This window comes from Leptopilina heterotoma, unplaced genomic scaffold (genome assembly GCF_015476425.1).
Source record: "Leptopilina heterotoma isolate Lh14 unplaced genomic scaffold, ASM1547642v1 Lhet_130, whole genome shotgun sequence".
NCBI lineage: Eukaryota > Metazoa > Arthropoda > Insecta > Hymenoptera > Figitidae > Leptopilina > Leptopilina heterotoma.
Window position 1 is genome coordinate 1311012 of NW_025110849.1, and position 24218 is coordinate 1335229.

The 24218-nt window shown below is 36.6% G+C and overlaps 1 protein-coding gene across 2 annotated transcripts; it reads right to left on the reverse strand.

Annotated features, from left to right (window-relative positions):
• Positions 1-11415: 11415 nt before the first annotated feature.
• LOC122512969 (putative nuclease HARBI1) lies at positions 11416-23677 on the reverse strand. 2 transcript variants are annotated; one of them, XM_043629174.1, is made up of 6 exons: positions 23623-23677; positions 12656-12899; positions 12374-12570; positions 12140-12287; positions 11918-12059; positions 11416-11810 (listed from the first exon to the last, which is right to left on the reverse strand). In XM_043629174.1, exons 2-6 carry the CDS (start codon positions 12887-12889, stop codon positions 11572-11574), a joined length of 960 nt encoding a protein of 319 aa, XP_043485109.1. In that variant the 5' UTR covers positions 12890-12899; positions 23623-23677; the 3' UTR covers positions 11416-11571. The 2 variants fall into 2 exon arrangements, with proteins under 2 accessions (XP_043485109.1, XP_043485108.1); XM_043629173.1 differs by lacking the exon at positions 23623-23677 and having other exon boundaries at positions 12656-12939.
• Between the last annotated feature and the right edge of the window lie 541 nt (positions 23678-24218).

Sequence of the window (24218 nt, forward strand, 5' to 3'; positions counted from 1 at the left end):
AATTTACATTAGTAACGGATCACAAACCATTAGTTTGGTTTCAAAATTCTAAAGATCCCTGCTCTAGAGTAACAAGATGGAAGTTGAAACTTGCAGAATACGATTTTAATGTGGTATACAAAACAGGCAAAACAAATGTCAATGCTGATGCCTTATCCAGAAATCCAGTTGAAGATATTATTGAAGAAAAAGTACAAGGAATAAAAGAAGAAAAAATGGAAGAAACTCAGGAAATACAAGAAAATATAATGAAATGCGTGCAAGAAAAAATTGAAAAACATATACATTGTGTAGCAAATGAAACTAAATACTACTTGAATTCGGAGATAATAAGAAATCTCCATGATATGGAAAAAATATTTAAGGACAATGAATCCTATGAAAACTCGGAAATATTAAGAATTCTTCGATCTATTAAAAAATTATTTAAGGACAGTGAATCCTACATGAATTTGGAGATAAGGAAAAGTCTCCAATCTATTTAAAGAATATTTAAGGACAAAGAATCCTATTTGAATTTGGAGATAAGAAAAAGTCTCCCACATATTGAAAAAATAATTAATGAATGAATTTACATGAATACATGTACAACATGAATTTGGAGATAAGGAAAAGTCTCCCATCTATTGAAAGAATATTTAAGGACAATGAATCCTATTTGAATTTGGAGATAAGAAAAAGTCTCCCATCTATTGAAAAAATATTAAAGGACAATGAATCCTACATGAATTTGGAGATAAGAAGAAATCTCCCATCTATTGGAAGAAATTATTGTACAAGTAAAGAAACTTGTAATGTCATAACAAGAAATCAAAGGAAAATACAAGAAAGTGATAATCAAGAAAATAATATACAAGAAAAGAAAAATGAAGAAATCGAAGAAATTGAAAATGAAGAAATAAAAGCACACAAAACAAAGAAACGAGTTAGACCGAGGAAACATAGCACACGTTTGAATACCTCCTTTTCCAAGAAGAGAAGGGGAAAACCGAAAAAGGTATGTAATACAAATAATAAGAGAAAAGAAAAATTTTATAATGAAGTTATTCCTGACGAAATTGAGTCAGATCCTGAGTATATTAAACAAAAATCAAAATTGAAAAAACACGAAGAAATTGACCAAGGCTACGAAAATTCGAACTCTGAAGAATCATCTGATGAAGAAGATAACTTAGTGGAAAATGAAAATTGTGAAAATTTAAATAATAAACAAGAAAAATATGTTATCGACTGTAGAGACCAACTACCAATGCGAAGAGACAATCTAACCTATTTTCTTTCAGTTGAGGGAGAGCCTCGAGATAATGGCTCCAGATCATTAGCCAAACGTGAAAAATTGTCAAATTTTGGTAAACTTCAATTAGGTTTAGCAGAAAAAATAAAGAGAGGTATATATTACCATATCGCTCTCCCTATAGAAAGTAAAATGAAAGAAAATTTATCTGATACAATAAAAAGAATTAAATCTACAATTATTTCAATGAAAAACTTATGTGAAGAATTAAAATTGAAAAGTATCAGTATTGCAAAAACAGCCCAAATAAACAATGTAACTTGGGACGAAATCCTATCGATGATAAAGTCAATTTTTGAAAAATCATTTGTGAAAGTTGTTGTATGTAATGGATATACAAAATATCCTACTAAAGAAGAATATATGCAGTTAATTGAAGAAGCACACTCAAGCTCAGTTGGAGGACATAAAGTTGTAACAGAAACATACGGAAGAATACGACAAAATTATTATTGGGAAAATATGAAAAATAATATTCAAAAATATATTCAGAGTTGTCTTCAGTGTCAACTTAAAAAATTAGTTAGAGTAAAAACGAAGGACCCTATGATTATAACAGATACACCAGGTACAGCATTTGAGAAAATTGCAATGGACATCGTTGGACCATTACCAAAAACTAAAAACGGAAGTGAAATATATTAACAATACAAGATAATTTAACTAAATATTCATTAGCAATCGCACTTCCAAATCATCAAGCAAGTACAATAGCCGATGCATTTATTAAAAGATTTATTTGTATTTTTGGGTCACCCAAAGGAGTGTTAACAGATCAGGGAGCAGACTTTTTAAGCAATTTAATGAGAAGATTAGCAAAAAGATTTAGAATACGGCAATTTAATACTACCGCTTTTCATCCCCAGTCAAACGGATCAATCGAAAGATCTCATCACGTTCTAGGAGAATATTTAAAACAATTTATCAATAAAAATGAAGAATGGGATGGTTGGTTAGAATTAGCCATGTTCTCATATAATACAAGCATTCATGAAGGCACCAAGTGCACTCTGTACGAGTTGATTTTTGGAAAATTAGCGCGATTACCATCAAGCGATCCACCACTTGAACACGAAAAATTAGAAACGTATAATCAATACTTAACAGATTTAATAACAAGGCTTCATGAAATAAGGAATATTGCTAAAGAAAATTTAATTTTAGCAAAAGAAAAATCAAAAGATTATTACGACAAAAATTGTAACCCACAAAATCTTAAACTCGGAGATGAGGTATTTTTGCTACAAGGGGGAAAAATTCATAAATTTGCTAATCAATATACAGGTCCACATAAAATATTAGAAATTTTAAATAAAGGAAACGTTAAAATACAATTTAGAAATAAACAAAAAATTGTTCACACAAACAGATTAAAGCTTTCGCGAATTAAACAAGAAGAATAATGAAATATTATACTAAATAAGTATAATCTATTTCCAGATAATGGAAACTGGAATAAAAGGAATGCTTCAACTAGTTTTATTACTTATTGTAATAAACATAACTCATGCATTCATAGGATATGACTGTGGATCTACAGAACCTAATATAACAAGACTATCATTGAAACAGGTAGGAGACTGTGACATTCAAAAAAGACCAGTAAAAACCGAACAAAGCTACGTACAATTAATACAACTAAGCGGAACTACAAAAACTAAAGTTATACAATGTAAAATCAAAGTAAGTCGTCATATTGAACTTTGTGGTATGTTTTCACACACATCAGCCGTTAGTAATGGACAAGGAAAATACATTCATGAAGTATCATGAAGTATTTGAAGCTGATAATAATGAAGGAAATAAGGAAACATTATACTCATTAGTAAGTCAGGATATAACATTTGCGTTAGCGGAAAAATCAAGAGAAATGATTTGTGGTTATGTTTATATAAGAACTGAACATCCCAAATTAATTATACTAGAAACAAGACCAGGCGGATCACCTTTAAAAATAAGAAACCATTAGTACAAAATATGGATATGTTTTCTTACGTGAATACTAAATTTATTTACATTGAACGCCATCTACGAAAAGAAATGTATGAACTATACTATGATGTGTTAACAAAGAGATGCTTATTGGAACAAGAAGTATTCCGAAATGCTTTAGTTCTTGCCACTCAAGCACCTGATTTATTTGCGTATCACCTAATGAAAAAAGAAGGTTACATGTCAGTTCTAGCAGGAGAAGTTATTCACATGATAAAATGTATACCAGTAGAAATCAATATAAGAGAAACAAAGGAATGTTATATGCAACTGCCTGTTACAAAAGATAATAAAACATATTTTTTAACACCCATAACTCACATTTTGACTAAAGTAGGAACACCATTAGAGTGTAATACATTTTTACCGTCAATGTTTATGATAGGGAATTCTTGGTTCCAAATTTTGCCTAAATTGGTAACAGTAGTACAACCAGCAATAATGAAACCAGATAAAAGAGAAACTTGGAAATATAATGTTCCCCCATACCTATCTACTAGTGGACTATATTCACAAGAAGACCTAGACAAACTAAGAAATCATATTATGTTACCGGCAGAAAAACTTATAATTTTGAACACACTTGCAAGAGGAATAATGGGTCAAACGATGCATGACACAGGACTTAAATTTTCAAATGTATTAGACGAAGAAACAATAAATAAAATTGCAGAATCTGCTTGAGGTAAAATCTGGGTAATGTTTACTAGTTTCGGAACTGTAAGCGCAGGATTTATAGGCATAATAATAGCAACAAAAATAATAAAGTTTGTCGCTGACACCTTTATTCATGGTTATGCATTATATAGTGTTTTTGGATGGTCCCTCCATCTTTTAGGATCCATATGGGATTCAGTAACTAACGTACTATTACATTTAGGAACAGCTCCTAAGACTTCACCGACACCAACAACCACAAATCTAACAACAATAAACATTCAAGAAGACGAAGAAGAAGAAGCTTCAGCACCTACAGAAGAAAATAATCTGCTAAAAGAAAAAAAAGGTAATACAAACAAAGAAGAAACAAGTCAATTGTATCCTCAATTACATCATATTTAAAATAATCCAAGTACCTTTAAATTTTAAAAAAATGGCAGCTTCCTTTTTGAATATATTAAACTCCTTAATAAAAGAGAATACAAAAGAAAGTCTCTCCATTACATCAAATTTTCAAGCACCAGCTAACGCGATTTATCAACCACAATATGTCACGGAAATAAAATATAAAAACTACATAATTTGCAGTACAAGTGATAGTCTAAATTTATCAAAAGAAAATGCAGCATTTCGATTAGTTGAAAAATTAACCAAAGGTGAAGACTCACTTTTTAAAAACGCAACAATGACATTTAAAATCAGAGTTATCCAAAATTTAAATGATTACTGTTACAGACACGATATGGGTATCCCTAAATTCGCTATTATTAAAGCAAACACGTCAGAAAAAACCACAAATTGGGTAGTAATTTGTACAGTAGGTAAAATAAAAAAATCAGCAATAGCAAATAATCCAATGACAGCAAAAGCTATATCAGCGTTAACAACTTTGGCAATTTTACACAATATAGATAATTATAATAATTCTTTAGAAGAAATAATAACAAGGTCTTTTACAAATATGACAATAGTGAACGAAAAGAAAGACTCTTTTAAAAAAAATTTCCCTTCTACTTCCAAGTTTTGTAAAAATGACGAAAAAAATGAAACAAAAGATTCCTTCACAAACACGAATCCTCCTTCCACGTCATAAACCTATGAAGAAGAAGAAAAGAAAAGTTTTAAAAAGTGTTATTTTTGCAGACATCGCAAAAATAACATTTATCATAAGTTATAAAAAATAATGCTTAATTCTGTTTCAGGAATGGAGTTTAAGAATAAAATTATCTTATTAATTTTTGCCATTTTGATAGGAATAAAAAAAGGTATATCTCAAATTATACCTGAAGAGGTCACATTCACGCAATTACCAGGATTATATTATGAACCTTTGAAAAGTATAGAGTTCCCAGTTGGTGAAGTAAAATTTATTTATCACATTAATCTCAAACTATTATTCAATAAGCTGGATAACTTAAAAAAATTTCATGAAGTTACAAGAAAAAGTTGTATGTTATTCTGTATTAATCCTAGAAATCAATTTGAACTTAAAATTAAAGAATTTAAAGAAATAATTTATGACACAAAGAAACTTATAATTGAAACAACAGAACCAGTACAAAAAACTGTCATTTTTAAGTTTTTAGAAAATAAAGAAACAAACACTAATGCTACAATGAAAACTGCAGATAAAAATATATTTACACAGCAAATTTTTATTCTGGATAATCCTAATATAAGCGATATATATAAACAATTATATTCAATTGAAAAATACATCACAACACTACAAAAAATACAAGAAATCCTAATAGCATCAATAAATAATAAATGGCATCAATCCGTACCAATAAATTTAAATTTTTTAAATTATAAAATTAATTTTAAAACTCTTTTAAAATCATTAAAAATTAAGTCTTTTAGATCAAACAAAAATTTATTCATTGTATATTCATTGCCAGAAAAAATGACTGAAAGCTTCAAAGTATATAAAATACATTCCTACCCAATGTTCTATAAAACATCCCCTATTTCTATAAAAACAGATTTTCAATTTATTGGCCTTTCAGTAAATAATAAAAAATACTTTTTACACTCAAACATAGAAGAAAAATTTATACCATTTATTAAAAATGCAGAAATAAATCCATGCTGTGAATCTAACCTTTTAATTAATTCAACATATTACAAATGCAACTTTATGAATTCAAAAAAATTCCCAATTTTAACCCCTTTCAGTCAACATAATTCATGGATTTGTGCTACACAAAAATTAAAACAATTAGATATACAATGTTTCTAAAAATCATTTACTCAAATTATAAAAGATGCTGGAATAATAATTAAATTACCAGAAGGCTGTTCAATAAAAATTAACAACGAAATTTCACCAATAGAATTAGAAGAAAAAACAAACTTACCATTGAGAGCCCCAATTGTCATTCAAAATAAAATATTAAATGTAACTTCTAATCCAGACTTTTTGAACATATTTAAAAACGACTTAGATAACTCAATTTTTCAAAATCATACTACAATTACCAATACAGAGACAATCAAAATTTAATATTACTTTTTAATAATATTTATTATATTCATAATAATAAATTTATTTACGACTTTAACATTATATTTTAAAACAAGGAAAAATTATAAATCACTAAATGCAAATATTTCACTGAAAAATTACATAAAAAATGAAACTTGCACAGAATCAATAGAAAGCAAAACAGACGAAACACAGGTATAAAAGGATGAAACAGGAATGTTATCTTATATTTTTTTTATCATTATAAAATTCTCTTGATATCTTTATTAAGTATAAAAAAAAATTTAATGGAATGGACAAAATTGTAAATGAAATACTCCAAGTGGGTACCTCGAAAGAGGGTAATCCCACCACCGATTCTGATCGGGTGCAAGCCCCGATAGTCGGTGCAGATGGCTCCAAAGATTTTGGAGGGAGCCAGATAGATAGCCAGGTGACGTGCTACAAATTAAATGTTGCAAATCAGTTCCTGGCTATTCCGGGAATTTTTAAAAGCTTGCGCCAAGGATTCAAGCGGCAAAAAAACGTCAGTCGTGAGATCCAGGATGGCGTGACGGTTTTAGAAAGTGCGTTCGATATAATCTGTAAGAATTTACGTTTTATCCCCGAGCCTTTTAAAGACCAAGAGCCGCAACATCCAACTGTGGAAGTTCCACAGCAGACAGAGAGCACTACTGCAGCTCTGGACGGTGCAAAGACATGCCCTAATAAGGCAAAAGGCGTTAATAAACGCCCCAGGGAAGGTGCAAGCCCAGATGCGAGTCCACAACGGGTGACTCAAGGCGGGAAGAGAATTAAGCGGAAGGACGCTTCACAGCTTGGTTCTGAGTCGCTAATTGGAACTAAAGAAGCGCCCTCAAATAGTCCTAGCAAGTCGTATGCTGCGACAGTCTTGAAAGACGGAGCGGACAATGGGGACGGCTTCAAAGTTGTTAGAAGCAAGAAGAAACGGGCTCCAAAAAAGAAGCTATCAGGCGATAAAAAAGAGTTTCCGAAGCCCCCTTTGAAGCTAAGGAGCACGGAAGCTGTTAAAATCACGGCAGGAGACCCAAAGTTGTATGAGGGTATCTTGCCGCTGATAAAAGCAAAGGTAAAACCTGAAGATACGGGTACCGTGATCCGGAAGATCAGGAGAACTTTTAGACAGGAAGTTCTCGTGATAGTGAAAAAGGGCGGAGAGACCTTAAAATTTGCAGATGCACTGTCTTCGGCCCTGTATGGCAAGGCCGAAGTCACGCCTCCAGTGAATAGAAGGTCTCTAGAGATTAAGGATTTGGATGAAGCCACCACAGAGGATGAGGTGACTTCAGCACTAAGAGAAAAGCTGGGTAAACCCGACCTGACGATGGAGTGTCGACTTTTGCCTCGCTACAGAGGAACTAAGGTTGCTCTAATCCGCTTGGCAGAAGCAGAAAGTGACATTTTGCTTAAACTTGTCAGAATCAAAATCGGTTGGATAAATGCTCCAATTCGCGAGCATGTTAAAGTAGCTAGGTGCCAAAAGTGCTTAGCCCACGGACACTCTACTCGAACCTGCAAAGGCCCCGACAGAAGCAAAAACTGTCGGAGATGCGGCGGAGAGGGACACCTCGCAAAGAGCTGTAAAGTTAAGCCGACGTGCCTTACTTGCTTGGACCTGGGGAAGCCAGAAACGGATCATGAGTCCGGAAAGAGAGCCTGCCCGGTTTACAGGGAAGAACTGCAAAAGATTAAAAAGGCAAATCCTTAAAATTTTTGCAGGTCAACCTGCATACAAGTAAGGATGCACAGTTGCTCCTAATGCAAACAGCAAGGGAAAATGAGGTCGATATCCTGTTCTACAGTGAGCAGTATCAAGGAAGCGACCTCGCCTCTTGGTATCAGGATCAGGCGAAGAGAGCCGCCATAAAGCTGTGCAACCCAGAAATGCGGGTTGACAAGTTTCTGGAGACGAGCAGCGGGTTCGTGTGGATAGAGGTAGCTAATATACGTATGTATAGTTGCTATTTCTCACCCAACGATCCACTGACAAACTTCGAAGCCAATATCGAAGACCTAGAAGCGAGCCTCACAGAATCCAGGCTGGATGTCATCATCACTGGCGATTTTAACGCAAAGTCGCCAGAGTGGGGTGAGACGAGACTCGACAAGAGAGGAATTCGTATTGGAGAAATGATCTCCAGAAACGACTTATTGGCTGTAAACCGAGGCAATACATGGACTTTTAGACGAGGTGCGATCGGATCAATTATAGATCTAACAATCGCATCGTCTAAACTATTTAGCTGCATAAGCGACTGGCGGGTCTCTGAGGAATATACCGCAAGTGACCACCAGGGGCCCGATTCTCGAAAGCGTATGATAATTCTCGAACGCGTAAATTGTCGAACGGTTATTATCGCATGCGAGACTGAAACTTTATTCTCGACAACCCTTCGATATAGGCTACGTGATAATTTCGGTGCACGATATTTCAACAGTGTTGCCGTTGTTTTCAAGTAAATATCATCCAATAAGAATTGCTTTAGAGGGGAAATGTAAATAGTAAACAACTATAAAGAATAATTGGGGAGAGAAGGAAGAAAAATAATATCAATAATAATAATATTAATTAATTGTTATAAAAAATGTCATCAAAGAAAGTAAGATGTGCATATACTAATGAGGAACAGAAAAAATTACTTATAGGTAAGTATTATTTTATTTAAAGTATATAAAGTAAAATAAAAACTAATTAATTAAAGAGTTCTGTTGTGTTAGAAAAAATATTTGGTGTGGAAGAAATCTCAAATTATTATTATCCATTATTAGTACAGATTTTTAATTTATTTAATGAAATGTTAATTTATTTTCCTTTATAAAGTATGCGTTCACGTAACCTCAAACTAAAAAATCTTTTTTTATTTTGTTTTTTAGTCATAGGTATTGAATATGTTTATACAATAAAAGTTTCATTTTTAAATAATAATGTACCAGACAAAATTAATATAAACTACTACCAAAGTTTTTTAAAAAGAGGTTTTTTTTTTAATGAAATGTTAATTTATTTTCCTTTATAAAGTATGCGTTCACGTAACCTCAAACTAAAAAGTCTTTTTCAATTGAAATGAAACTATTAAAAATACTATGTACATGTAATCATGTTATAAAATATTTTCTATTCTTTAAAAATATCTAGAGTTTGTGGGCAGAAATCCTGATTTGCAGAGCGGAAAGTTTTCCAACACTTTTACTACGAAAGATGCTCAAAAATTTTGGGAAGAAATAGCAACAGAATTAAATAAAGTTCCGGGCGCAGAGAAAGAATGGAAACAATGGAGAAAGGTATTTGCACTTTTAATTAACAAATTTTTTCATAATATATTACACTATATATAATATTACACTATAATATATTACACTATTAGGCGTGGCAAGATATGCGATATGCAGCCAAGGCAAAAAATAGTGCAATAAAAAAGTCCGCTAAACAAACAGGAGGTGGACCACCTACAAGTCAAATATTGACTGATACTGATCAAAATGTTTTATCATTAATATGCTCGACAGTATTAGATGGGCACGCAAATGTGCATGAACCAGATGCTGTATTTGTATGTGAACATTATTTTATTGAACTGAAAATATTAGAGTAGGATAAAAGTATTAATGTTTGATACTTTTGTTTTCGCAGATGTGGAACGATGATCCCTCACAAGAATTGGAATATTTGGAGGAGGAAAAAGAAAGCGTCATAGCAACTCTAAGACCGGAATTGCTCGAAGAACCAATTCCATCAACGTCTTTTAATGCCAAAGAAAATATACAAACTGTAGGACTACCATGCACTTCTAACTCCCTTTCTCAGACTGCAAATAAAAAAACTTTAAAACAAACGTCTGCTGCTAAGAGGTACGACACATCAATTAAACAAACAGAAAAGTTAGTTGATGTTACTCGAGACGATTGTGAATCGAGAAAACTTTATTACATTGAAAAAATTAACTTTTATAAGCAAAAACTTGTGCTTAAAGAAAGAATTGTAGTTGCAAAAGAAAAAAACGTAGTTGCCAAAGAAAGGCTGTGTTCAGCATTAGAAGGAATTTTAAAGAAATATGAATCTCAATAACTTTTATTTTTGTTACTTATCAATATATTTTAATAATGTTAGTATATATTATATAACTATATAAATATATTTTATACAGATTTAATTAATTATATCATTAAATTTTAAGAAAAAATGAGATTTAAGATTTACCAAAGAGTACAATTTGTTAAATGAGTATAGTTTAGTTAAATAATATCTTTAACCAAAACTATTACACACATTCCAAATTATATTAAAATAATTGAATATTCTGAACTCTATGAAAATAGAATTATGCTTTCGCATACTTTCAGTATGTGTTTATGTTAAGTACAACACAAGTTTTTTTAATGCACTTTAAACCATAGTTTTTACTTGAAAAAATAGAAAAATTTCAACAATTATTTCTCTCTGTGTAAAAAAATGCTTATATAAAATACTCATTACATTAGGATTAAATATTTTACTTTGTTTCTTCTTAACTTTAATCATTAATAATACACGGAGAAAAATAGTTTTTGAAATTTTTGGAACTGATTTACAAATGTGATATACATACAAATTAAGAAAACTTGTTGATTAATAAAAAAGTTTTTGATGAAATAAATAAATGTACAGTATTTCAAAATAGTGTGAACAAAATATGTTTAAGTACAATCATACCAAGATATCTTGTACATCAAAAGTTATTTTAACAACTATTAAATCAAAAACTATTTTTCTCCGTGATATTTATTAAGTATTTAGAACTAAAAGTCTGAATAATTTTAAAATTATTTGTTTTTTAGTCATAGGTATTGAATATGTTTATACAATAAAAGTTTAATTTTTAAATAATGTACCAGGCAAAATTAAAATAAACTACTACCAAAGTTTTTTAAAAAGATGTTTTTATTTAAAAAATATATCATTTGCTATGAAAAAAATCTTCTAATTAAAATGTTTCGCGCTCTTCGTCCAGCCGTTAAATCCACGTTTCTGTTTGCAACATCAATTGCGTCTCTTTCACCATTCCTTTCATTTTCATCATACATGCCAAAGTCTATATCAATTGGATCATTATTATTTACAGGCAGGGGTACATTATTATCAATACATATTGTGTAATACTGTACACGCATTGATGATTTTTGAACATTTTTCAGGCTTATAATGCAAAACTCTATGCTTCATCAGGCATCGAAATCTCATTTTTAAAACACCATTGCATCGCTCCATAAGTACTCTAGTACTCTTTTGTCGGTCATTATAATTTATCATAGGTAGGTTTTGTTGCATTCCAAGTACAGGAGTCATCATCCAAGGTCTTTGCGCATAACCAGAGTCACCTACGTAAACATAAATGATATAATTCATTATAACCTTATTAACGTTTAATTTTTAAACTATTTTTAATGTTGTCAGTAGACAAAAATTTATAGTAAGAGTACAATACCTAACAAAAAATATGAATGTCCTCGGTTGTGAATTTCTTGCATAATAGGCAAGATGTTACTATTATTCCAAATATAAGAATCATCAGTACTTCCAGGATATCTTGCGTTTACATTCATAATTCTTAAATCTGGATCACATATCTAAAAATAACAGTATATATCATAAAAATTTCAGAATTGCGTTCTACATTATTCTAACATTTTTAATATTACATTCTTACCAATTGTACATTAATGGAATGATATTGTTTCCTGTTGACGTATATGTGCTCAGGATAAACATTATCTTGAATCAATGGCGGATAAATGGCTACATGCGTACAATCTATGCATCCAATTGCCCCAGGAAAACGATGCGTTTCCCAGAATCTATTAAATAAATTTTAATAGTTTGTTAAAATCAAACTTGCTAAAATAATGGTCATACTCTAATAAATTATACTCTATTAACTTACTTATTACGAATTTCTTGCAATTCGTTTAAAGTACTTGGAAAATGTACCCAATTGTTAAAAACTTCGGGTAGATTTAAAATATTACTAACATTAGTAATACATCTGCTGACGGATGATTGACTTATAGCCATATTGACATTATTGGCTATACAATTCTGATAGCTCCCAGCTCCATAAAAACGCAATGCTGTTAAAACCTATAAACAAATAATTTTTCTGTTAAGCATTTCAATTATATTAAGAAACAAAAGATTGTTTTTAAAAATTGTAATTTTTAATTACTTGTGTACAAGGATCTAATGCAGATGCCCTTAAGCCTCCTCTTGAATTTGTTTCCACAGTGTCTATGACTGTATCTACTAATTCTTTTTTTAATCTAAACTGTTTTATAAACTTTCGATCTGTTAATTCAAAAGCATCTTGTCTCTCGTGAAATTGCCTTTCATTAAAGTCAACCACATTTTCTAGCTGATCAGCGATATGTAATTGAATAGCATTTCGCAATGCCATATCCATTATTGAAAATCTGAAAAAAAGATTTCTTTTAATTTCTCTAACCATGTAGTTATTTTAATATTAACTTCATTTGCGAAACCATAAATCGAATGCTTTTATTTAATAAAGACAATGATTGAGTAATAATGATTTTCAAAACAGTTCTTATAACCTAACATTTAAACCTTTAAAAAGGTTCATATTTTAGGTTATATATATAAAATAAAGTTTTAAATCATTTTCTTTTTGGTCTCTAATAAATCGTAATATTGTTTACAAATTAAATCCATTTTATTAACTAAAAAACAAAGGACTTTAAAACATGCCAATTATTATTGCAAAAGTATAAAAATATCAATTAACAATTCACTTATTCCAAAGTTATACTACTTCATTAACGTTAACGTAAATATTAATTTAATTTTACAATTATATATACAATAATTATAATTGTATTATATTTATTATAATTATACATACCTTTAAAGCACTTTTAATAAAGTATCATTAAAAAATGTTGAAACACATGTACCTACAATATTATTATTTCGAAGGCGACTTTACATTTCGAATGCCAAAATCCACACGAGATGAAACATTCGACAATTCTCGCATACGATATGAAATCTCGCATGCGACAATCGTTCAAGAATAGCTTTCTCCATCTCGCATGGTATGTCGCATGCGACATCTAGGGTCATCGATTCGAGAATACGGCCCACCAGTACCTTGAGTTCTCACTCTCGATGGGAGACACACGAGAAGGAAAAAGACAGGATGTTCCTAGTCGCAAAACCTCCTCGTGGAATATAAAGAGACTCGACAAGGAAAAGTTTGGCCGGTCCCTAAAGGCGCTAGCACAGCTCCTACTGCCTGCCTGCCTGCCTGCAGGTTGACATGGTAACACATAGGAGTAAGAGAGTAAGAAAATTCAAATTAAATGTTTTTTCTCTCTCACTCTTATGGCGCCTGCCTGTGCAGGCAGGCAGGCAGTGAGGTGAGAGTGTACCTTAAGAGAAGCCCTTTTAATTGAGGACTTGGGCTGAGTGAAGAGGCCGAGCAGTCTGGATAGGGAGGTGCGAGCGGTGAGGAACATGATAGTCACCGCTTGCAATGCGTCAATGCCACGCAAAGGCGCTATTCCCGTAAGAAAATCCTTGCACTGGTGGTCAGAGGAGCTAGCCTCCTTGAGGAAGGCATGCCTCAAACAAAGAAGGACATATACCCGATCTAAGGGAGATCCCTTGCTAAAAGAGGCTTTCAAGGAGGCAAAAAAGAACCTTAAGAAAGAGATCCGCAAGTCGCGACGCCGTAGCTGGAAGGACCCAATCGAGGAAGTCGATAAGGACCCATGGGGTCTGGCTTTTAAACTCGTTACTAAGAAATTAGTGACGAGGCAAGAGACTCCCGGCCTGGACAATCCCGATTGGGTCAGAAAGATAATAAATTCTTTGTTTCCTCCTGCAGAGCCATACCTTAGAAGGGACTGGAGTTTCTGCAAAGTCGAAGAGGAAGAACTCTTCACACTTAGTGAACTGCAAAAAGCAGGCAAAAGATTGAAAACAGGCAAGGCGCCTGGAATCGATGGGATAAGTAACGAGATCCTAAAGTTGGTAATCGACACTTTACCCCAGATTCTGCTTCGATGCTTCAATCTTTGCCTTGAGAGAGGAGAGTTCTTCCGCGACTGGAAGCGACAGAGGTTAGTCCTCCTAAAGAAAGGTGAAAAACCTCTACATAAAGTCTTCTCATACAGGCCTATATGCCTGCTAGATACGATGGGTAAACTTCTAGAGAATATGGTTCTGCAGAGAATGCAAAGCCACTTGGCCGAAGAGAATCGTCTATGAGATCACCAATTTGGTTTCCGTAAAGGCAAATCCACAGTTGATGCCATCCAGGCAGTTGTGGACAAAGCCAAGGCAGGAAAAAACAAATTGGGACCTGGGAAAAAGAAGAGCTTCTGCGCGTTGGTAGCAATTGACATACGCAACGCGTTTAATTCCGCAAGATGAAAAGATCTCATCGAGTCGATGGAAAAGAAAAACATGCCGCCCTACTTGGCCCTACTTGGTGTGGAGTTGGATGGAAGGTTAAACTTCCACCACCACATGGCTACGGCGTCAAATAAGGCGATCGAGTGTGCGGCTAATCTTTCACGGTTAATGCCAAATGTAGGCGGACCCCGTGAACAAAAAAGAAGACTGGTGGCGAGTGTCGCCCATGCTAAAATGCTCTACGCAGCACCAGCGTGGGCCCCATCCCTGAGGAGTAAAAGATGTGTTACCATCTGTGAAAAGATACTGTCGGCGCAGAGATCGATAACAACGCGTATCATCTCTGCATATAAGACGGTATCTACGAGTGCTGTGCAGGTCCTTGCAAGTGTCCCGCTAGCAGATCTTTTGGCGAGGGAAAGGGAAGAAATGTTTCTCTTTTTTAAAGAAAGCAGTTCCTTAGATGAGGAAACAAGACCAAGCAAGGGCCTGATCCGCAAAGAAGCGAGGCACAGGCTCATAGAAAGATGGCAAGAAAGATGGGATGGTGAGGAAAAAGGTCGATGGACTTATCGCCTTATCCCGGCACTCGCCACCTGGATAAATAGGAAACACGGTCAGGTTTCCTATTATATGACTCAGGCGCTCACAGGTCACGGGTGTTTTAACTCGTACCTGTGTCGCTTTAAATTACGCGAGGACGAGGTGTGTGCATATTGCCAGTTCCCTGAGGACAACGCGGAGCACACCCTCTTCTCATACAGAAAATGCGACTTGGAGAGGCGGGCCATGTTCGAAGGTGTAAACAGTCAAGTTACACCGGAGAACATGGTATCGCTGATGACCCAGTCAGAAGACAATTGGCGGCAAGTCGAGAACTTCATAATCTCGGTTATGTCGAGGAAGGATCTCGACGGCCGCCAAAAAGCGTAATTTAAACAGCTTTTAATTTGTTTTGTTTGTTTTTTATTAATTTATTTTGTGATTTATTTGTCCTTATAAATTATTTTAATTGTTTTGTGTTTTTTTATTCATCTTTGTACAGTTTTGTCTTTTCAACATTATATACGTGTTTACTTTTTTTTTCTTTTCTTTTTTATATCCGTTTGCGATTTTATCTTTTGACTTTTTATACTTCTTAAAAAAATTTTGTTTTTTTTTATTATTGTCGTGCTGTAAATTCCGCTTAGACTATGAAATAGTTTTAATCATCTTTTTAACTACGGACGCAGGAAAACCGCAGTGAGAAGAAGAAGGTCGCATTAGCGACAGAGTTGGAGCGCCACCCTCGAAGGCTTAAGTCTTACGACAGTTCCGAGGGAGGGTAAAGGGCTCCAGAAGAAGGGTTACGGGTTTTAGTGGGTCGGGCTGGTAGTAGGTCGCCAGTGTATTAAATTTAATTTTTTATAGATTTCATTTTCTTTTTTTTATTTCCTTCTGTTTTATTATACCAACCCCACATAACCTTGGAGCGCGGAATCCAAGGTATCTGTAGGCAGATTTTCCAAAAATTCCCTAAGCAAGAAAAAAAAAATAATAATAATAATAATTCCGTGCCCGGTTGGAACTTTTGTTCTACCTGGGTCGCATTTTTGCGCGGGGTTGCTGGTCCTCTATCGGACGCGTGCCAGGTGGCGGATAGGTTAGCTTCCTAGAAATAGGTGGTATCGAGGAAATCAAATACTCGACGCGGACCAAAACCAGCAAACAAGAAACATCCATCATGAGCGATTGTAAAAACGAGGAAGAGTACCTGCGGGGTAATGCTACGGCTAAATCCCTCACTGGTTCCGATCGTCAAGCGCTTTCGAGCGTGAGGGCGGTGGCCAGCGGCCCAAGGATGCAGGAGGGCAACAACGCGTTGGTAGTGCCACAGATCATCGTGGACAGGTCGGAGAGACGAGGGAGTACGAGCAGCGTGACGAGTCAAGCCAGCTGCATTTCTGTCTTCAGTAATGCCTCGGCAAAGGACATTGCAAGCTGCAACCAAGATCGAGATGAATGCGTTAAGCTGCGGGAGGAAGAGGCAGCGAGCATTCTAGAAATGGAGGAGGAGGTCAGCAAGATGCTGAAGTCCTGTGAAGTCCAGAAGATTGTCAATAGGACAATGAAGGATGGACTCAGAAGCTTAACATCGCTCATAAGGGACGTAAAGGAGAAGCACGCAGCAGCTGCGAAAAAGGACGAGAGTTTCTACCAGGGTTTGACCTGGTCTCAAGAAGCTAGACAAGATCGCAGAGCTAGAAGAGATCGTTGTAACGCAATCGTGTTGAGAAACGTCGTCTTAGATGCTCAGAAGCGGAAGAGAAGTGATCCTGAGCCTGCGAAGGATCCAAAAAGGAAAAAGGAGGAGAAACCAAAAAAGACTGGAGGCAAGGGGAACAAAACGGTTCCAAAGCCAGACCAGGTCAAGAAGGGAAGAGCCACAGTGATCGTTAAAGTGGCCGAAGGAAAAACTTTCGCTGAAGTGCTGGCAAAGGTTCGAAGGGAGGCTGACCTGGAGGCCAGCCAGACAAGGGTTGTGGGAGCTTTACCCACTAAAAAGGGAGACCTTCTCATTAAAATTGGAGGGTCTTCAAACAAGAAGCTGTTCACCGAGGAGGTGACAAAGGTAATCGGCGATTTGGGTAAGGTGCAGATTGCGGTCCGGCAAACTACGTTGGAAATCCGCGATATGGACGCTCTTACTGAAAAGGAAGATGTTTTGAATGCCCTGGAGCAAATCTCTACGGTGCCAGCAGGGAGCAGAAGGGTGGCGGTCCTTGGCCCAAACAAGCGAGGAGTAAAGCTCGCTGTCGTTGTCACCAGCCAAGAGGATGCAGATAAGCTGGAGAAAATAGGACACATTAAAATTGGGTTCGTGTCCTGCCAGGTCAGAAGAAGAACTACGGTCACAAGGTGCCATAGGTGCCTTGACTATGGCCATAAAGGCAGAGATTGTCAAGCAGTAGATAGGTCGGCTGCGTGCTTCAAGTGCGGAGAAGCTGGCCATAAGGCAGCAGATTGTAAGAAGAGCCCATGCTGCTTCTTATGCAAGGCGAAGTTCGGCGAGGAGGAGAGTATCCAACATGTCGCCGGATCAGGAGGATGCAAGGTCTTCAGAACTGCCCTAGAGGAAGCCAAGAAGACTTTGTCAAGGACAAGAAGGAAATAAGGCCAGAACAAGAGCGGCACGGAAGAGTCGCATCAGCGACTAAACGGGACCATATATCTACGAAGTTTAAAGACAATAGGTAGTTCCGTAGGTGAATAATAGGTCTAATATTATTGGGTTTTTAACATGGTATGGTCGATGTGAGTCCTTGATGTCTAAAATCAGAAGGCAATCAACAGAGTCCTGTATGATTCAATTTGTAACAAATTGTTTCTCTATAAAAGATTTTAATGTCTTTATAACCTTTCCAATTGAATTTATTCGGTTGTAAAGTTTATGTTAACTACCCAGCAGAAAGCTAAAAAAAATAATAATAATAATAATAATAATTGCCTTGACTACGGCCATCTAGGTAGAGATTGCCAAGGTGTAGATAGGTCAGCTGCGTGCTTCAAGTGCGGAGAAGCTGGCCATAAGGGAGCAGATTGTAAGAAGAGCCCATGCTGCTTCTTATGCCAGGCAAAGTTCGGCGAGAAGGAGAATATTCAGCATGTCGCCGGATCAGGAGGTTGCAAGGTCTTCAGAACTGCCCTCGAGGAAGCAAAGAAGACTTTGTCAAGGACAAGGAGGAAATAATGCCAGAACAAGAGCGGCAAGAGACGAAAGACGATGTTGACCGGAGGAGTCCAGTGCTCAGCTGTGTGTGAGTGTGGGGGGGAGGAAATCATTTAGTTTTCCTCCCACCCACGTTCCCACAAAGCTAGAGCGGATTAAGGCCCAGTTAAGGAGTAGGACAAGGGGACCACCATTTGCGAAGTTGAAGGCCTGACGGTAGTTCCGCAGGTGGATCAAGTGTCCCAAATTTAGACGGGAGTGGTTTTTAGTGGGTAGACCAGAACAAGAGCGGTCACCCCCACATAACCTGGAATTCATTACCCAGGTATCTGAATTCGCAGATTTTCCACTTCCGACTACAAATAATAATAATAATAATAATAATAATAATAATAATAATAATAATAATAATAATAATAATAATAATAATAATAAATAATAATAAAAATAATAATAATAATAGTAATAATAATAATGAGGGTAAACTCTGTGAAGAGATACCATAGTGCATATTATGCACTCCCTTTGCGGAAATTTCCTGCTATCTTGGAGAGACACATCGACCTCCACGTCCTAACGAACTTGTTCACGTGCCCTTGGATATCATAGACGTCGCATCAATGCTCCGGCAATGCTATAACGTCTATGTAACTAACGGAGGCGGTTCAGGGTCCATCTTGGCCAGATGGTAGTACCCTGTTTAGGCTCGATCGTTCCCTCGATACGGGCCATAGAATAAAAAAAATGAAATAGATAAAGAATCAAATGAATTACTCCAAGTGGGTACCTCTGTAGAGGGTAATCCCACCACCGATTCTGATTGGGTTGAAGCCCCGGTAGTCGGTGCAGACGGCTCTAAGGATTTTGGAGGGAGCCGAAGCAAAAATTCCGAAGATAAGGGACTTAGCCCTTCATTAGCCCAAGCAAACCAAATTCGAATCCTGAAACTCCTAGATCGTTGTCGCACGCTACATCTAGCGAGAGCAAGCCCATCGACCCAAGGAAGCGCCTTAGAGAGTATGAAGGTCCGGAGACTGATTCTACTGTGACCACTCCCAAGGGTAAGAGGGTTAAGAGCAAAGAGACCAAGGCAAACCCTACTGCTATGGAGACGGAGGTGAGTAAGGCTGCTTCGGCCAGGGTTGCTTCTTATTCGGAGGCAACTTTGGAAAATAAGCCTGAAAACGAAAAAGACTTCGAAACCGTCTCCAATAGGAAACGGGATGCCCGTAAGAGAAAGGCCTTGAAGAAAGCAGAAGAGAGGGAGAGACTTCAGAAGCGCCCCCCCAAAATTAGAACCACGGAGGCAATAAAAATTTCGGCCCGGAATCCAAAGACCTACTATGATCTTATTAAACTGGCAACAACTTCGGTAAAGCCAGAGGAAACCGGCACCGAGATTGTGAAAATTAGGAGAACTCTTAAAAAGGAGGTTCTTGTTGTGGTCAAAAAGGGGGGTGAAACTTCAAAGTTCGCTGAGAAACTTACTTCCGTACTTCACGACAAGGCCGAGGTTACGGCTCTTGTCAATAAAAAGACCCTCGAAATTCGGGAACTCGATGAAACAACTTCAGAGGCGGACGTTTTAACCGTCTTAAAGGAAAAGTTGCAAAAGCCCGAATTAGATGTGACTTGCAGAGTTCTGACACGTTTTGGTGGTACGAAAGTGGCACTAGTACGCTTAAGTGAAAAGGACAGCGAGTGTCTGGTTAAGCTAGGCAAAGTGCGTATTGGTTGGATAAACGCATCCATCCGCACGCACTTAGAAGTGACAAGATGTCAAAAGTGCCTAGACTATGGACACGTGACCCGAATTTGCAAGGGCCCCGACAGAACAAAAAACTGTCGGAGATGCGGCGATGCGGGACTTTTCGCCAAGAATTTGTAATGAATGTTAAGGGTGTGGATTGCTCGTCGGTCAGGGTTCGTTTAAATAATTTTAACATTTTAATTACAGAATCGAAACTTCAAAATATATTTACAAAACACAAATAAAAGTACAAAGAATTGAATAAACTCGTCTACGCGGAGACGAGAAAAACGACGTAAACGTAATATCGCGAATATTAACGAAGTTAGATCCGCAGGTCGCGACGCCGTAGCTGGAAGGACCTAATCGAGGAAGTCGGTAAGGACCCATGGGGTCTGGCTTTGAAATCGTAACTAAGAAATTAGTGACGAGGCAAAAGACCCCCTGCCTGGACAATCCCGATTGGGTCAGAAAGATAATAAGTTCTTTGTTTCCTCCTGCAGAGCCATACCTTAGAAGGGACTAGAGTTTTTGCAAAGTCGAAGAAGAAGCACTCTTCACACTTAGTAACCTGCAAAAAGCAGGCAAAAGATTGAAAACAGGCAAGGCGCCTGGAATCGATGGGATAAGTAACGAGATCCTAAAGTTGGTAATCGACACTCCACCCCAGATTCTGCTTCGATGCTTTAATCTTTGCCTTGAGAGAGGAGAGTTCTTCCGCGACTGGAAGCGACAGAGGTTAGTCCTCCTGAGGAAAGGTGCAAAACCTCTACATAAAGTCTCCTCATACAGGCCTATATGCCTGCTAGATACGATGGGTAAACTTCTAGAGGATATGGTTCTGCAGAGAATGCAAAGCCACTTGGCCGAAGAGAATCGTCTATGAGATCACCAATTTGGTTTCCGTAAAGGCAAGTCCACAGTTGATGCCATCCAGGCAGTTGTGGACAAAGCCAAGGCAGGAAAAAACAAATTGGGACCTGGGAAAAAGAAGAGCTTCTGCGCGTTGGTAGCAATTGACATACGCAACGCGTTTAATTCCGCAAGATGAAAAGATCTCATCGAGTCGATGGAAAAGAAAAACATGCCGCCCTACTTATTGCGGATAATGGATAATTATCTTAGCGACAGGTGGGTTATATATGAGGGAGACACCTGCACTCTCAAGGAAGAGATGCAGCGTGGGGCTCCTCAAGGCTCGAGGTTGGGTCCATTTGTATGGAATGTATCTTACGATGATTTTCTGCGAATGGATCTACCCGAAGGTGCGGTGATCATCGGCTTTGCGGACGACGCGTTGTTCGTGTGCACTGCCGAAAGTGAGGAGGCTCTTGGGACATTGGTGAACGAATGTCTGCGACTAGCAAAAAGCTGGCTGGATACCAGAGGTCTTGAAATGGCCCTGGAAAAGACCGAGGCACTGCTGGTCAGACAGACGTGGTTATGAGCTCCCACGAATCGTGATAGACGGATTCGAGGTCAAGTGGAGTAAGCAAATTAAATATCCTGGTGTGGAGTTGGATGGAAGGTTAAACTTCCACCACCACATGGCTACGGCGTCAAATAAGGCGATCGAGTGTGCGGCTAATCTTTCACGGTTAATGCCAAACGTAGGCGGACCCCGTGAACAAAAACGGAGACTGGTGGCGAGTGTCGCCCATGCTAAAATGCTCTATGCAGCACCAGCGTGGGCCCCATCCCTGAGGAGTAAAAGATGTGTGACCATCTGTGAAAAGGTACTGTCGGCGCAGAGATCGATAACAACACGTATCATCTCTGCATATAAGACGGTATCTACGAGTGCTGTGCAGGTCCTTGCAAGTGTCCCGCCAGCAGATCTTTTGGCAAGGGAAAGGGAAGAAATGTTTCTCTTTTCTAAAGAAAGAAGTTCCTTAGATGAGGAAACAAGACCAAGCAAGGGCCTGATCCGCAAAGAAGCGAGGCACAGGCTCATAGAAAGATGGCAAGAAAGATGGGATGGTGAGGAAAAAGGTCGATGGACTTATCGCCTTATCCCGGCACTCGCCACCTGGATAAATAGGAAACACGGTCAGGTTTCCTATTATATGACACAGGCGCTCACAGGTCACAAGTGTTTTAACTCGTACCTGTGTCGCTTTAAATTACGCGAGGACGAGGTGTGTGCATATTGCCAGTTCCCTGAGGACAACGCGGAGCACACCCTCTTCTCATGCAGAAAATGGGACTTGGAGAGGCGGGCCATGTTCGAAGGTGTAAACAGTCAAGTTACACCGGAGAACATGGTATCGCTGATGACCCAGTCAGAAGAGAATTGGCGGCAAGTCGAGAACTTCATAATCTCGGTTATGTCGAGGAAGGATCTCGACGGCCGCCAAAAAGCGTAATTTAAACAGCTTTTAATTTGTTTTGTTTGTTTTTTATTAATTTATTTTGTGAAGAAGGGTTACGGGTTTTAGTGGGTCGGCCTGGTAGTAGGTCGCCAGTGTATTAAATTTAATTTTTTATAGATTTATTTTTCTTTTTTTTATTTCCTTTTGTTTTATCATACCAACCCCACATAACCTTGGAGCGCGGAATCCAAGGTATCTGTAGGCAGATTTCCCAAAAGTCCCTAAGCAAAAAAAAAATTAAAAAATATAAAAAAATAATAATAATGATAATAATGATAATAATAATAATAATAATAATAATAATAATAATAATAATAATAATAATAATAATAATAATGATGATGACAATCATACACTGAGAAAACTGGAGTGTCAAATTCGGAGGTTCAAAGAGTGTATGTCTCCTTTGCTTATGAAGAAAGTAAAATAGTCCTTCTAAAATAAATTTTGAATTGGTAATGGAAATCTACTTGTATATTCTCTCCCATTATATTTGAGGGTTAATAGTTGCGCAGAAAATGTGTACGATCTGATGCGCGCGAAATTATTTTTCTGACATTTTATGTATTTAATTTAGGGGTTAAGTTGCCATATTTATTCATTTCGCGCCGGATAAGGAAGGGATTTCTCAAGATGGTTAATTTGTCCCTCTGTTATAAACTCATTTTCCCTCCAAGAGAAATGGCACGAATATCTGTCAATGGTGTATTTGAACATTTAGATTGTTATCCAATAGCTAACTCTCAAATATGAACGATTTGTCCCTCCAGATGTTCAGTCCAATACTCCAGTTTTCTCAGTGTAATAACATTTTATTTTAATTTAGTACTAAGTCAGGGTCCAAAATACTGAAAATTAAAATTAATAATTAATAAAAAATGAATGGACAAATAAAATACATTACATAAATAGGTATATACACTTACACGCTCAACCTTTTTATTCCGTATTCTCCACTTCACACCACCAACTATAAAGGGAGACCCTAAGGGATCCTTTGATTCTAGTATATGTGTCTTCAGGTAGGCAATTCGTTGTTCCATAGTACAATTCAAAGTAGCCTGCCATTCAAAAGGAATTTCCAGAAGCAAGATACAAACCCTTTTTGTCACCTTTGTGTCTTCATGGGATAATAATTCTAAATCTGGACCATACCAATCATTATATTCACCAATCTATAAACAAGAGTAATAATAATTTAAATCAAATATCTACATATTAAATTAAAATACAAAACAATGATATATACTTACTCTAATCAATGAATTTCGCACAAATTTCATCTTGCGATTAAAGAAAAAGAAGCCCTTATCAGTATTGTAGTAAGCACTAAATAAAGACTTGTGCTCTTGAACAATACAGTTTCTCTTTGAAGCTAACTCGAAAGGTAGTGAAATTTGATGGGTCCCGTATTTAATCTTAGGAATCTCTATAAATATTCTTCTGCTGCCATGCCAACTGACCATTTCCTTGTCAACCTAAATTAAATGCACTAATTAGTATTTCTTACTAGCAATTAAAC